At 41.2% G+C, this 16241-nt stretch overlaps 1 protein-coding gene and 1 long non-coding RNA gene across 2 annotated transcripts; one reads left to right on the top strand and one right to left on the bottom strand.

Annotated features, from left to right (window-relative positions):
- Positions 1-3893: 3893 nt before the first annotated feature.
- On the bottom strand, positions 3894-8163 carry LOC307017200. Its single transcript, XR_013802062.1, has 3 exons — positions 7661-8163; positions 6781-6867; positions 3894-6555 (listed from the first exon to the last, which is right to left on the bottom strand). It is a non-coding gene; the product is annotated as an uncharacterized lncRNA (long non-coding RNA).
- Positions 8164-8427: 264 nt separating this feature from the next.
- Positions 8428-14906, top strand: LOC307015028 (uncharacterized protein). The gene is made up of 10 exons (XM_079643368.1): positions 8428-8507; positions 10066-10120; positions 10204-10322; positions 10430-10843; positions 11011-11233; positions 11528-11701; positions 11849-12060; positions 12131-12278; positions 12928-13037; positions 13586-14906. Exons 2-10 carry the CDS (start codon positions 10081-10083, stop codon positions 13895-13897), a joined length of 1752 nt encoding a protein of 583 aa, XP_079499494.1. The 5' UTR covers positions 8428-8507; positions 10066-10080; the 3' UTR covers positions 13898-14906.
- The last annotated feature ends 1335 nt before the right edge of the window (positions 14907-16241 follow it).

Raw genomic sequence — 16241 nt, 5'->3', positions numbered from 1 at the left:
TAACAGAAACACAAACTTCCTCACCCCATGTCGTTATGGAGTGAAAACGACACGGGGTGAGGTCCAAGGTGGGGGTCTCGGGCGGACGGCCCGGGGGCAAGTCAGAGTCCATGGTGGGGCGAAGGCCACAACGGGCAAACTCAGGGGGCCGAGCATGAGGGTGAAGGCAGCGGCAGGAAGAGTCAAGGGGCCGGGCCCGAGGGCGAAGACCAGACAGCTCCGGAGGCCGGGCAGGACCCGGTGACGGCCAAACAGGAACCGGAGCCGGTGGGACAGGCTTCTGCAGGAAGAGGACCAGGAGTTGGCAGGACCCCCGGCGAGACAGGTGATGGCGGGGCCACCAACGGAACAGGACAAGGGGTTGGCAGGACCCCCGAAAGAAGAGTTGTTGGCGGGACCTCCAACGGGACTGGACATGGAGCTGGCAGGACCCCCAGCGGAACCTCCAACGGAACAAGAAATAGGATTGGCAGGACCCCCGGCAGAAGAGTAGTCGGCGGGACCCCCAACGGGACAGGACTTAGGGTTGGCAGGACCCCCGGCAGGAGAGTAGTCGGCGGGACCCCCAACGGGACAGGACATGGAGTTGGCAGGACCCCCGGCATGAGAGTAGTCGGCGGGACCCCCAACGGGACAGGACATAGGGTTGGCAGGACCCCCGGCAGAAGAGTAGTCGGCGTGACCCCCAACAGGACTGGACATGGAGCTGGCAGGACCCCCAGCGGAACCTCCAACGGAACAGGACATAGGATTAGCAGGACCCCCGGCAGAAGAGTAGTCGGCGGGACCCCCAACGGGACAGGACATAGGGTTGGCAGGACCCCCGGCAGGAGAGTAGTCGGCGGGACCCCCAACGGGAATTGGAGTTGGCAGGATCCCCGGCAGGAGATTAGTCAGCGGGACCCCCAACGGGACAGGACATAGGGTTGGCAGGACCCCCGGCAGGAGAGTAGTCAGCGGGACCCCCAACGGGACAGGACACAGGGTTGGCAGGACCCCCGGCAGAGGAGCAGTCGGCGGGACCCCCAATGGGACAGGAAATAGGGTTGGCAGGACCCCCGGCAGAAGAGTAGTCGGCGGGACCCCCAACGGGACAGGACATGGAGTTGGCAGGACCCCCAGTGGAACCTCCAACGACACAGACATAGGATTGGCAGGACCCCCGGCAGAAGAGTAGTCGGCGGGACCTCCAACGGCACAGGACATAGGGTTGGCAGGACCCCCGGCAGAAGAGTAGTCGGCGGGGCCCCCAACGGGACAGGACATGGAGTTGGCAGGACCCCCAGCGGAACCTCCAACGGACCAGGACATTGGGTAGGGACTTGAGACGTGACTCGAGAGGGGACTTGAGAGGAGACTCGAGAGGGGAACCAAGGGGGGACTAGAGAGGGGACTTGAGAGGGGACTCGAGAGGAGACTCGAGAGGGGAACCAAGGGGGAACTTGAGAGGGGACTAGAGAGGGGACTAGAGGAGGGACTAGAGAAGGGACTAGAGAAGGGACTAGAGGAGGGACTATGGCAGCTGGGGCCAGAACTGGGTCTGGAACCATGGCTACTGGTGCCGGAACCAGGGCCGGAACCATGGCCGCTGGGGCCGGAACTGGGGCCGGAACCATGGCTGCTCGGGCCAGAACTGGGTCTGGAACCATGGCTGCTGGGGCCGGAACCATGGCCGCTGGGGCCGGAACTGGGTCTGGAACCATGGCTGTGTGGGCTGGTTCTGGAGCAGGGACCATGGCTGTGTGGGCCGGTTCTGGAGCCGGAACCATGGCCGGTGGGCACGGAACCGGAAGACGGAACCATGGCTGTGAGGGATGGTACTGGAGCACAAAGCGTGGCTTCTGGGGCTCGGGCTGCTAGCCTGGACCTGCAACTCCTTCTCTTAGGAGCCTTTTGGAGGCTCCGTGGACCTGTCAGGTTGGGAATTTGGGGCAGGGAGCTAACATGAGTAGTTATATTCATGCCGCATCAATTTCATTAGTATGCATAAAAAAGTGACAGGTCACACCTCCCCCAATTATGCAAATGAGCTAAGTCCCGCCTCCCATTTGGTTGAGGTGTGATATCCCAAGAAGGTGTGATATCCCGAGTAGGTGTGAGATCCATTGATAGGAGGGGGTGATGTGTATTCACAGGTGTGAAAAAGCCCCCACTGTAGCGCCATATGGCGTAAAAAAAAAAAAATGCTGTTTCAATCACATTAGTATGCATAAAAAGTGACAGGTGGGCCCGACCCCGTGTGTGTGTGTGTGTGTGTGTGTGTGTGTGTGTGTGTGTGTGTGTGTGTGTGTGTGTGTGTGTGTGTGTGTGTGTGTGTGTGTGTGTGTGTGTGTGTGTGTGTGTGTGTGTGTGTGTGTGTGTGTGTGTGTGTGTGTGTGTGTGTGTGTGTGTTTGAGTGTTTGAGAGACGGTCTCCCCTAACCCCTGCTGTGGACCGGGGCTACATCAAATCTTATTTTAGCCCCAAAAGAAAAGCCATAAACATAATAATTAATCAAAAATAGTATTGATGTATGTTACCACTTTCCTTCTTCATCAGACAGCCCCTTTCTAACGGGAATCTAAGATAACATCTACTCTCGTCTCAAAGCCTCCTTCCTTCTGCGGTGATGCAGGCAAATGCTGCCCCTCTCTACTATACTAAAGTCACCATACAGACTTTATTGTCCTATCTAAATTAGATTAAGGTTTTAATATCATTTGTGTTAATTAGTTTACTAGCTATGAGGAAGTCTCTGTCTACATTGCAAGGATTAGACCAATGGTTGTAATTTTTTGGGCCATTGACCTGGCTAAGGGTTTATAAGGATATCTAGTTTCTACAGCAAGAGAAAGGTGATGATGAACCACACTGGCATTTCTGTTCTGCGTTTACCTGACCTGGATCTGATCCTGAAAAACGCTGGTAAGTACTTCATATAATTATTAAATGTTGTATGTTGTGTGTTAAACAACCTCTGTGTATATATTGTATTTATTATGTATTAGCGTTATGAGTCATAATGGTTTTTAAGTTTTGGGGACACTTTTAACTCATCTTGAAGTACTTTAGTGGATGGGATGGAGTCTCACAGAGTGTGTGTGTGTGTGTGTGTGTGTGTGTGTGTGTGTGTGTGTGTGTGTGTGTGTGTGTGTGTGTTTGTGTGACTGTGAGCCTGGCCCTACCCCCTCCTCCCCCCTTCCTGCCATCTTATCACTAGACAGAGGGGGGATGGAATTTAAAAACAGTTACCTTACACTTGTATTTGTTCTCTCTAAAACACAGTGTCTGTAAAGATGGGGGAGACTGTCTACCCCCTTCTTGCCATCTCTCTCTGTTTCTGCTGATGTGTAAAATATCCAAAATAACGTTTTATATACACTGCAAAAATTACTGATCTTGCCAAGAGTTGCCATCTTATATCTAGCCATAAATTCTTACTGGACTTGTTTTGAGAATAATGTACTATGCAAGAGCTGCTTGTGTAAGATGATGAAGCTTCTTTTAAGAAAATTAGACTTCTGAATTCTTATTTGGTCAGCAAATCTTGAAATAAGGTATTTTACAAACAAATTAAGATAAATTACTGTCAGACATAGGTTTGGGTCACTGCCTCATATCAATTTGTTTTTTTTTTTAGCTGTAAGAACTTGTTTCAAGACATGTTACAACTTATTTTAAGAATCACATGGGATCCATTTAAGTCAGATTCATATTTATATCAGATGTTAAATCACAACATTAATTCCCAAAGCAATAACAAATCTAAAATATCAACTTGGAATGGGGCAATATATCGAAATTCAATGTATCACAATAGCTCAATTTAGTAATTATTTCATCGTAAATGATTCTGCTTAGCAAATAACATTGCTACAAAAATGTGTCTCAGAAAAAAACATAGTACCACACTGTCAGACTGAAACTTTTATTTAAGACATTTTATCATGGTTCTATCACATTTCAACCCTATATTGCATTGTCAATCACATTGAGATAATCTAATTGTAATCCCTATCAACTGTATCAGCTCTTCATATACACATCCTTACAATGCTCATTCAATGAACTTTCATTTCAAGGAGAACAAAAGTAGAAATAATAATAATAATCATACTTTCCAAAATCAAAATTCCCTGACTATACTATTTTGCAGGAAAAATAATGTTAGCTCAGTGCATTACTTTATAATGTTTTTCTCCCAACACATGTTTGTAAATAAACAAACAGTCAATACAACAACACAAATAAATCTGTATTTGGCAGAATTCTTTGTTGGATTAGACAAAAAAAGGTAATAAAATAAAATAGTAAAAAAGACATTTAAAAAAACACTTCCTACACATTTTCCTGTGTTCTCTCAATAAGCTAGATTTCACTCAAATTATCATGTTGCTTACACAGGTATAACCTTCCAATGCTCATTCAATGATCATCATATTTAGGTTTTAAGTGCAATGACATCCCTAAGGTTATATTTGATCAAAATATACACACTGTTTTCAAAACTCATCGAATAATAGGATTTATAATCAACAAGCTTTTCTGCATCTATCAACTCTGTTGCTTGGGCAAGATTGGGTACAGTGACTTCATATGCTAATCAATCTTTGTTAAAACACACAGTTTCATAAAGCTGATGTTCAAAGCAATACAATGAAGAATCTACGACATAAATGTTTTTTATAAGTCCAAAGATAGGTACTGTATCATTTGCATTAGTTATTATCAGAGACTTTCCGCTGATGTACTTGTTACCATTAAGAATAAGCCACTTGACTGAGACTGCATGTTGTATGCCATCAATCCCCAAGAAATCTCTAATCTTTGCTGTGATGTACTCTTTATTTGTCACTTCTGAGACGGGGCCCAATTCTTTCTCATGTAAAAATATTGGATGCTCAATGCCCATTTCATTTTGACAGCATTCAAGAAGCTGGTTATGGTTCACCAACGATTTACATACATTTTTGAAGTTCAATTTAGATGACCACTGTTTAAAAAAACAGTGCTTTGACTCAAATCTCATGCACATATGCCTTGTCAAAGGACCCAGAGAAAGAATTTGGGTAGGGAGATGCAACATGTAATGTTGCTTAGGCGTTACATTTTTGTCAGGAAAAAGTTGCTTAAACTGTTTTAGATGCTGCTCAATCATTTGTTTAAGTCTTAATACAGTTTGCAGAGATATGACAGGCGCAAAAACTATTTGAACTATCTCAATTAATTCCAAAATAAACTTAACGTAAATATTTCCCTTCATATTGTTCAACAGAAAAGGCATGATCTTTAACAATATCAGCATTTGCCCAGAAGACTGTTTAAGTTTGTTATCAATGACAAGGTATTGACACTGACAGGACAGGGCTTGTCTCGTACATCAATAGATGAAAAAGGAAAACTCTGCATGGCTGAATTGAAAATGTCCAACTCCATTTGTCCTGACAGAATAAGGTATTTTAACACACACTTAATTTCCATGGGTGCAACACCCTCAAGAATTATGTGCATTATGTCCTGTGGAGTTTGCTGAATGAGGTCAAAGGCTGGAAATTCAACCAGCTTGCTTTTTCTGTTTATTCCGTAGGTGGTTTTAAGGGCAGATTTCAAGAACTCTGTGTTGGCCCTTTCTATTTCAATGCACTGTCTAATGTGCTTTTCCACTGTCCTTTTAGTGAAACTTTGTTCGTTAAAATTGATTTGCATGTCCTCAAAGGTACATTCACAGTGCCTGCACTTGCTATATGCAAAACCAACTCCTTCCTTAAAGCCAGCGAGCTCATGTTGCGCAAGTGTGTCACCACATAGTGAAATTAAAGCACCAAATAAATCCATTTCACCATTCTGTGTTTGTATTTTGACACCATTGTACAGCAATTTTAAGTCTTTATCAATTCTTTCTAAAACAACATCAACACCACACTGGTCAATATCATTCGCTTTTGCTATAGCAAGGAGTCTAATTGCTGCAAGCTTCGATCTAAACTTGGGGTCTATGTTTCCTAGAGTATAATAAACCATCAGTAATTTGTTTACAGAAGCATGTGACCCCAAGGGGTTGCATATCTCTATTTCATCAGTGTACAAGATCAGCTGCAAAGCAGTAGGTTTTATTGAAAACAGAGGGTGAGATTTAAAAAGACTCCCATCAACAATGTCATACAAAAACCCATCTTTGTTGCAGCTTTGTGGTGCAGTGTTGATCATATCAAAGATTCTGGAGTTGGACAACAACTGTTGTAGACTATTAATTAGGGGTATATAGTAAAAACTTTTGTTTTTGATTACAAGAACTCTTGAGTCTCCCTTTTTAACTCTACAAACTTTTTGAGACACAACTATTTCCTCTGGTTTCACTGGGTTAAAAAGATTCTGAATGGTGCTATCCTGCATGTATGTGGTGGCCATTAGGGTGAAAGGATCCTGAAAATGATCAAATGTTGCCAATGCTTCCTCTTGGAGCTGCGCCGTACTCCCTGAATGACTCTCGAAGACCCTTTTCATTTTGTCTCTCAAGGTATCCAGAAGAGCCGCTTGATACTGTTGGACCCCAGAGACAATATCGTTGACACTCCTCTGAAAGAGAAAATAAAAAAAATTAAATACATCAGAGTATGCATTTACAGTCCGAGTGTCCATAGCTAACTAACATAAATAAAGTGCCCCCATGTCTGAAAACAAGGTTGAAAATGACATACAAAGATTATCACCACTCTTCAACCCCTTTGACTACAGGCACACTTACATTCATTATGTCACTTAGCAGACACTTTTGTACAAAGCAACTAATAGATGCAATACCTGGGACAGGTGGCATTTTTCACGGACATTGATGGCAAATGCAACTGCACGTCTGGAAAGATTTCCGCCAGATGTATCAGCTTCTTCCTGGAGACATATTCATAGTAATATTACACAATTAGAAGAAAGACTAGTTAACTCAAGTGTTGTATGTTTGAGTAATATTATCATGTAAGATATGGCTTTTAAACCAGCAGCCCCTGTCCAATATGTCTTATTTAAATAGTGTCTGTGAAAATAATTACAGGAAGAAGGTCCTGTGTTCTGGCTAGTGAAAATTGCTATTTCAACCAGTGGCGGCTGGTCCATAGAGGCAGAGGAGGTTGCTCCTCCTCTATTTTTGAGAGGCAAGAGGAAGATCAAATCATCAATCAATCATTGTTTTACTGCTTAAGTTTTCATTGGACAGAATAAAGTAGAGATAAGTAGCCAACTAGTGTAGTAATAATAATAATTAGTATTTATATAGCAATGTCCAGATTAAAAGATTTCCAGAGTAAAAATAAAGAAACCCATATAAGACCCCCCTTCGCTACTAGTAACTAGGTAACTACAATTCTCAGTAGCTTGGCGGTAGCGTCACTATTTCCTGAATCAAGTAACTTTTCAGTAGCTTAACTCTTTTATTGATCAAGTAGTGTGGTAACGATCACTGAAGCTATTTTTTATATGGCTTAACACAGCAGAGATCCCATAGCACGTGAAGGCACCATTAAAGTAGCTTCACATGTAGTGAGCTACTTTTGCGGTGTTTGTGTAACTTAACTTGCTACATTTGACTGGTTGGTAGCTTCTGTGTAGTGAAGCTCCATAATGGTAGAGTAACTGGTAGCTTAGCTCACTACATTTTCAAAGTAGCTTGCTCAACACTGCATCTTACCTGATCAGGAGGTTGAATCGGGAATTCCTCAAGCTGTTGCTCCTGCTGTGAAGGGATACATGTGCTGACTTGACTGTTGGTCCTTTGCATCCCTCGTGTTGCAGTGGCACAACCAGAAAAAATGGGCATATCAAAATGTTCAAGTCCAACTCTAGATGGTTCGGATGCAGTTGTCATCAACCCAGAAGGCGGGCTTCCATTTTCAAAATACAGAGCATGTCTACGTCTGATGTGGTAGTAGAAAGAGTTGAAAACTCTGTATTCTTCGGTACATCCATTAATTCCACATACAACACGGAAATCTGGACTGCGGCCATGTGCCTTGTTAATATGGCTCAGCAGAGACTTCAATGTTAACGCAAAAAAAACCAAGCAAATCACACACCGCCAATACGCCATGTTCCTCAAAATCTTCTGAACTGAGGAGGAGATGGAAGCTGACAGATTGATGTGATAGACAAAACATCTGCTAAAGGCAAACTTGAACCACAGCCTGCGCCAGTACTGTAATATCTCCTAGTTCTACTTTTTGGCGAGCTTTGGCACGTTGGTTGGGTCAAACCATATTAACAATGGGGGGGGGAGGTCTCGGATATATCCTTTTTAGTATGTGCTGCGATATGAAAAATACAAAAAGCATATGTATTAGCAATTACAAACACTATCGTCACCTTTTTCCCCTCAAATGCTTAATTTTATCATCCCTATTTACTCAAATTATTATTTGTCGAAGGAGGAGTTCAACCCACTACTGTATCATTGTCAAGTAGCACGTTCAAGAGGTTAGAAAGAAGAGGTCACAGAAGAAGAGAAGAGAAGAGAAGAAGGTCACACATTTGAAGAGAAGGTGTGTATTCATATTATAATAAAAGCGCATTAATTTGTCACGGTACCAATATTGCTGGGTTAAAAATGCAATAAATATTATGTCTGTTAGCTAGCTAGCTAGCGCTACTAGTGAGCTAGCGCTGTTAGCTAGCTAGCTAGCGGCGATGCTAACGTTGTCGTTCGGGTTAGCAAATCATTATAGACTGCTGAATTAATCCACAAAAATGGTCAGTTGCTTCTTTTTTACACCGGCATAGTGGTACGTTTATTAAATAATGAATTAAAAACGACATGTATAACTTTTATTTGTATCGTGATGTGTTCACCGGTCCCACAACTTCCATTCCGCAGTCAAAATGGTAACTAAGAGTGGAAAGTGTTCAGTGTTTTACACTGAACTATTTGACCGTTATAATGAACCATGCGGGTACTACCGGTAGGCCTATAGTGCACACAAATATTTCATGCTTCAGATTGGAACACATTTATACACTCAAAACAGTAAATGTAAGTACAGAAGTATGCAAATTGAGATACAGCAAGGGACAGATAGCTGTTTTGTCAATATTGACTAAAACCAGTGTGCGAAATATGGGGTCCCTTCGTTCTGAGTTGGAGAGTAGCACGTTTAAGTTCGCGGCCAAATAGTAATTAAAGTAGTTTGTTACTATACAAGTTAAGCGCCTGTAACATCAGTGTTAAATGCGTATGTGCCGGTTGGTGTGTGTACCTTATGAAAGTAAGTGTTTATCGGTTAGCAGACGTAATGAGCGACATTGCAGTGGTCTACATGTAATGCGCACGTTCTATTGTTTACAATTAGCATGCTAAGCGGAGTTAGCTTTATTCACGTCTTATGTTGCCTTACTATCTAATATGGATGAGATTCATGTTGCTTAGTGTAATGCCCCATCCACCGCTTGCTTTGCATGTCCCGCAAACCAACCAGTGGAAGTCAGGGGAGGGCGAAATAGTTTCGGAAAGGACCACTCTACTGCGATGAGGTGGATTTGTTTATCGGCGTTACTATAGCGATCATGACGGTACTGAGCATAAAGTAGAAAGTAGATGAGACGATAGAAGGGTAAGAAACCCATATGAAGATAGGCTTTTTATTTTAGTTATCCTATTTTTGCACCGAAAATATTTGAAAACCATGAAAGTTTAAAAAGTTCAAGATAATGACCACTACACAAGCGAAGTTGTGACACCCCGTGTTCGTTCCCAGCGCCCCCCTAGGTTGTACGAACGCCCCCCACGGGGCGCTGACGCCCCCGTTGAGAAACCCTGTAATATAAAACAACGTGCATCCAAACAACTTTAGCCAATGCAACCTCCTATGTCAGTGTTGCGCAACAATCGGGAGATGGGACCCCCCGAATATTGACGGGTATTTCGCACACTGACTAAAACCATTATTTTTCAGCCTCTGTAGCAGATAAAAACATAAAATGAAAAGCATTTAAGAGCTTAAACCACAAGGAATGATTGTATTCACTGTAATATTCAATCACATGTTTGTAAAGCTGTTTGAAATCAAATTATGATAATTAATTAATATTTTTTCTTCCTACCAGGTTATAGATGGGACAATGGATAAACTGGATGATGTTACAGTGTCAATTTTTAAGGGTATCTCATTTGTGTTTGAATCAAAACGATAAATAATTATTTGGGATTGTAAAATGTTGGTAATGATGCTGCTGTCCTCATAGCTGCTAACATCGATGAGGTGTTGATGCACTCCCTCACTCGTGATGATTTGAGAGACCTTTTACCTGGGCCAGAACACTTTCTTAGGAGAAAAAGAGTGTGGTCTTTGATCAACCCAGAGGTAAATGGTTACCTACTTTGGTCTAAAAGAAAAGTTGCACAAGACATGTTATTTCAGATTGTCGCCATTGTTTGACTTTGACTGTTTGACATTATCTGCTGTTGTAGGACGAGAATCCTATCTTAAAAGATAAAGATGGCCCTTCTGAAATAGGAACTCCACCTTGTAGAAAACATAGTCTCCCCTCAACATCCACTCCTTTGGAGAAAAAACGCCCAAAGATGACCCTACAGCTACCTAGTCCACCAGAGTATGTGATCTACACGGACAGTGAGTTGGAACAAGCTCGTAGACATTACTTTGAGATGGCCCACACAGGCAGAGAGGGGGAATGTGTAATGTCCAAGGAGTTGAGTTGCAGGCTAGTGAGGAACACACTCACCAGCATGATTTCCATCCTGAGAGCAAGTCCACAAGGAGAAGAGCTTCAGTACCCTTCCAAACCTGAACTCACAGCCATGGCTAAGAAAGTAGTGGAGTATTATCCCATGTTACAAGACAAAGATGAAGCTGTGAAACATGTAAGTCATTAAAATGTGTGGCTTTTTATTTCTTGCACTTCGTTGATTGTGAAGTACTTAATAATTATTTGAATTCACTGTCATCTCTTAACATTTTGAAAAAAAAGTCAAGGCTTCATCAAAATGATTAAGTAATTCTTATAAAGTTACTTTGTTATTTCCCACAGACAACCATTCACAATAAACTTAAAAAGAGGCTTCTGAACGTAAAGTCTCCACAAAAGAGGCAAGGGCCTGCACAAGAGAGGGGCTGTCCAAAGAAGAGGCGTTGCCTTGACTTGTCAGCAAGTGACTCAGGAAAAGATTATGATGCTGACTCAAGTGACGCAGGTGGATCAACAATTATTTTGGATCAGACTCTTACCAGTTCTGATGAAAATGAAAGTACATGTAAGTAGAATTGCAACTTAATTTCCATTTATATGGTTCTCTACTCGAAAGGCATATCCACACATTGCTGAATGCATAACATCATGTGCAACATAAAAGTTGTTTGTAATGGACAGAGATATTATGGTCATTTTCTGTCATTCATTTTGTAGAGAACATTTTAACCTTAAAGGCAGCTATATATAGTTATGTGAGCATGTCATTGTCGTTTTCTGATTTATTGTTTGACAATTGTGGTAAGGCACAAAATGCATTTTTGAAAGGACAAATAAATATCTAAAATATCTTCATTAGCTTCCACAGTAGCCCGCTCGGGCCGCCAGCTGCCCAATTACACCGCGGACCAGCGATCCAGTATGGTCATCCGTTCTCCCAACTCACACCAGGGAGCCAAAAAGCAGCTGGTAAAGGCCCTCCACGGTACACTTTACCCAGCAGAGGACCCAGAGCCCGGGGAGGAAGAAAAGGGTAAGTCCTGAGTCTTCCAAACTTTTCTACTTGTGTGTTGTCTGAATATTTTTACAGACATCACCCAGCCATAAGAGGGCTGCTTCTAAAGGGAGACCATTTTTGACAGTCTTATGTGCACATAATCATTTTCATTTTTCATTTTAGTGGACAAGGATAATCTGCAAGCACAGGCCAGGCATTTTAAGACTCTGCATGAGATGTACAAGAATAAAAAACAAAACAAAGATGCTGTCTCTCAACTCCTTGATCTCGAGTTTGAAGCAAGAAGACTGTTCATTGACAGTGATGTCCTGAAAGTGGAGGACAGGCACACAAAGGTCCTGGATGCCTATCCATGCTTCAAGGATCTTCAGAATGTTAGTAAACGATTTCCCATTTTTACTTTTCAACAAAAGTTCCAGATTTTAATACTTATTCACTCTGTAGGTGATGTCTGAGCTGCGTCGCCTCCTGGATAAAGACAACCACAAATACATAGCAGAAGTAAAGAAGAGATGGGACGACTTTGTTGCTAAAGTGCAGTTTTACGGAGTTTCGAAGAAAGCGATGAAACCACCTATGACCCTGGATGGTGGTAAGTCACCTCTTAGTGTCTACAGTGTGTTGGTGAAGATATGACTGTGAATAGGAGTGTGTCATTGATGCAAGGCTGACCAAATAAATCTAAAATGATAATGCTCTGGGGGCATTTTCACACTATTTTGTTATCTTACCATAAGTAGGATCCCTCTATCACACTTTAAGTTCCTAGCTAAAAGTTGTATTTTAAAATCTATTCACAAACTTGCTGAGATCAACTTTTCACTAAGGAATTAGCAGAAATCCAACTGGGTTGGCCCAGATGACATTGCAATTCCTGAAACAGTTATTGGCGGAATGACGGACGGACTTCAAATTTGTGCATCATTAATGGCGTCTGATGCAACCTCTGCAGCAGTAGCTTACTAAGTCACAACACCAACCAACTAAACAAGAGACATCGGCTACCTCCAGGGAGCATGTCATCTGATGCACCCAAAATTAACCTCACAGTGCATGTCTCCTAAACTTGAATAACTTTGACCTTAAGTCAGTTATATATTTATAGACTTTATATGCATTATCCTTTGTTTCATGTGTCTAAACTGTAGTTATGTTAATACAGATTGTGTGAGCTAAAACAGTTAATACAGTGTCTGTCTTTCCATCCACCTGTTCGCGTTTTCTCTTCTCTCTTCTCATAGTGGAATTCTCGATTGCCTTGTTCAAGGCACTCCCTACACTCTTTCCTTCACCAGCTGCACCGCCTAAGAAATTGGGACATGCCAGTGAGGCATTGATACATGTTCTTCAGGTGAGCAATTGTGTCACATTCAAATATTGATGTTTTTTTTACTTGTGTCTATAAAGCCATTTACTTCCATGCTTTATCCTTTTTGTAAGTCTATAATGGGGTCGCTTTTCACAATTAGGACAACATTTAACAAAATATGTTGCTGTTTTTTAAGCTGCCTTGTCATGAAAGGACATTCTCTCAGCGGCAATTGATAGTAAAGTTTAAATAATTTAACTTTAAGCGTAAGCACTGTGGCAATTTGGAGCTTGTTGGCACCTTTCCATCCATTGGAAGAAAGCGGCACATCAGTGCAGAGCTGTTTTACTGCTGGTCATGTAAGCCAGCTTTCAGCAGGAGGTTAAGCAATTTGTTTTCATTATTTTATTGGAAGACATGTTTTTGTATTTTCATTAGTACATAAAATGGTGCTGTCTTTGGATTCACAAACTACATGCAAAGCATTATAACTTCAATCATAGATGCAATATATACATAATGGTAGTAGAGGGTCTGCTTTAGTAGTTCTATGTTATGGATGTTTATTAGAGTTTTGCTATCTCCTTTAGCCTACAGAAGATCCCACCGTCTACCTCCAGAAGAGATCTCTGTCCAGCCCCGTCTTACTTGTTGATGACTCCAACTGCCTTGTCGCCATAGGAACCACTCCCATCACTACATTTGCCAAGCAAGACCTGCATGAGGGTTTGCTATATCTAATGGCCTATTACTACACAATACATCTCACTTATCCGAAGTGTGTTGCAACCATCCTTTCTGTTATTCAAACAGAAATATTGAAGGACACTATCCATGACCGAGACGCCACAGCCTCATACAAAAAAGCCATGGCTGAGTGGAAAGCTTTCATTGGGGAGTAGATCTTGGTGGTAGTTAGGTTCCCAACCTGTTTCTACAATGCTCACCCGCAATGTCTGTCGAGGTTGGGAGAGAATAACATCCCAGAAAACAACTCACGTACAAAAACAAAGTTGCAATATTCAGCCCATCATTTCCTTCCAGCCCTCCTTTCCTCAAACTGCAGGTAGCTGCACCTTCAAAGTAAGGGTCACTTGCCATAACCACCTCTCTGTGGGCATTGCCCACATTCAGCCAGCAGGATGCCCACCTTTGTTTTGAAGGTGCAACTAGCAATACAAATGTAATCATTGCACTTTACAAATGATCAGCTGAAAATTGCAACTTTGCTCTTTGTAATGTAATTAAAAAGCCAGAGTCATTTTTAGGTCTATATATTGAGTCGTGCCCATTTGCTGGGCACAACTCATGCTCGCTTCGACATATACAATGTGGGTGAGCTAGGTGGTAGTTGGGCTAGTTATTGTTAACAATTGATACTGGTACCAGCATCTGTTTTTGCATTGATACTTTGGACACAAGAGACATGACTTTCTATCATTCAGTGTTTGATAATTTTTGTTCAACAATAAGAGAAAACAGTAATATTGAAGCTCTTAAGTTATAATTCTTCAGTTTTGGTTATCTAACACAAAGTAATGTTGAGTGGTTTTCAATGTTATAATTTAAGTTTAAAATTATCGTCATGATTAATTCATACGTTTTGTAAAATGCATGCTAGGTTCTTGTTTTGAGATCTGTCTACTTGAATTCAGAAATAAACAAATGGTAAAAGAAAATTTGACAACTTGTTTTGAGTATATTTGGCTTATACCTGTGCATGGAATAAGTGTTTTTCTGCTTAATTCAGGACATTTGCCACTTTTCTAGCATCCATATATTTCTTATTTCCAGAATTATTATTCTTATTTTAAGAATTCTTATTTCACGCATTCTTATTTCAAGAATTGTTATTCTTATTTTAAGAATTCTTATTTCAAGAATTATTCTTATTTCAAGAATTATTATTCTTATTTTAAGAATTCTTAATAAGTCTAATTATCTCACTGCACTGGCAGATTATTACACTTGTTTCAAGTCTGTATAAGCTCAAATCACATATTTTTTTTCTTGTTATAAGATGGATGATTTTTGCAGTGTACTTACTCTCTTGTTAAAAGTTGATGAAGTTTGCAGCGTAAGCCAGCCATCAGTGTTCTAGTTTTAAGGTTTTGCATACCTCAAAGTGTGTCTAAAAGTATCTTGGCAAGAGAAAAAAGCCAAAATCTGCCTAGGCCATTAAAAATAAACCGAATTCCTTACAAAGTACTTCATATAACACTGTTTCGATGAAACAATGCAGTCTTAATAACTTGACTTGACTAGCATTACTTTTTTAAATATATGTTTTTTAGATACTTTACTTTGATTTCTTTCATGTTATTTTAACACAACATTACTTTTTTCATATTTTTTTTCAGCATACTGTGATATTTTGTTCTTGTCTTTCTCTCTTTTTTCAATTATATTTTTGAAAAACTACATAGTGATTTTTAGCAAAATACAACATGCAACTAATACATTATACAATATTACGACTTTTTGCGATATTTTCAACACAATATGCTTTACCTTTTTTTGTTTGTTTTAGGGATTCAAGATATTTTGCATGTCATGCATCAACACGGTGTCATCTTTCTCGAAACTGACGTGCTGTCCGTTTTACAAACAAGTTATTTTTCTGCTTCTTCAACCTCTGAATTTTCCTCCCCCGTCCCTCTTCCTTCAGCCAGCACAACAATAATCAAGGTGGATCTGTGAAATGAAACACCTCTTCCCAAAGCGTGACATCCCTATTGAGGGCATGGGTCTAGGGCAGTAGGGTCTAAACCGATTGGCCAGATATACTAACATGCAGAACGTACGGTATGTTTGAAAAAGACTAACCATTTATCCAGTTCAAGCTGTCTTTAAGATGTGACATCGCGCTCTGACTATTTCCCGTAAAATCGTGACAAACTATTACTTATTCTTAAATGTAACCTCTTGCTGCTTGGTTGAAAATGATAGATGAAAAATAACTTTTTTAAAAGAGTCAAACAGCTAGGGACATTATACTGGTGAAAAAAATATTCTACAGATGACTCCCCCCACTCAACGCAATAAGTCCCACCCCACTCAGCAAATCATCTAAAACGAAGGACCCCACTAAGACGACCGTTGAAAACTAGCCATGGATCTGAGAAAAACCAAGTCTGATGTAACCTATCCTTATTATCACCAGGATAACGGATATGGGCTTAATGACTGGATGTTACAAAGTAGGGGAGAGGATGTTCTCGAAGAAGAGCTCTCCTCTATATCATA

Source organism: Notothenia rossii, assembly GCF_949606895.1.
Source record: "Notothenia rossii genome assembly, chromosome: 8".
NCBI classification, from domain to species: domain Eukaryota; kingdom Metazoa; phylum Chordata; class Actinopteri; order Perciformes; family Nototheniidae; genus Notothenia; species Notothenia rossii.
This window is presented reverse-complemented; position numbering and strand designations above follow the sequence as displayed.

What these genes read in the sequence shown, in the direction of transcription:
- LOC307015028 (XM_079643368.1), top strand. Translation starts at nt 10,081, where the DNA reads ATGGATAAACTGGATGATGTTACAGTGTCAATTTTTAAGG. An exon ending in TGATGAAAATGAAAGTACAT is followed by an intron (nt 11,234 to 11,527) that starts GTAAGTAGAATT and finishes TATCTTCATTAG; the next exon opens with CTTCCACAGTAGCCCGCTCG. An exon ending in CATTGATACATGTTCTTCAG is followed by an intron (nt 13,038 to 13,585) that starts GTGAGCAATTGT and finishes TATCTCCTTTAG; the next exon opens with CCTACAGAAGATCCCACCGT.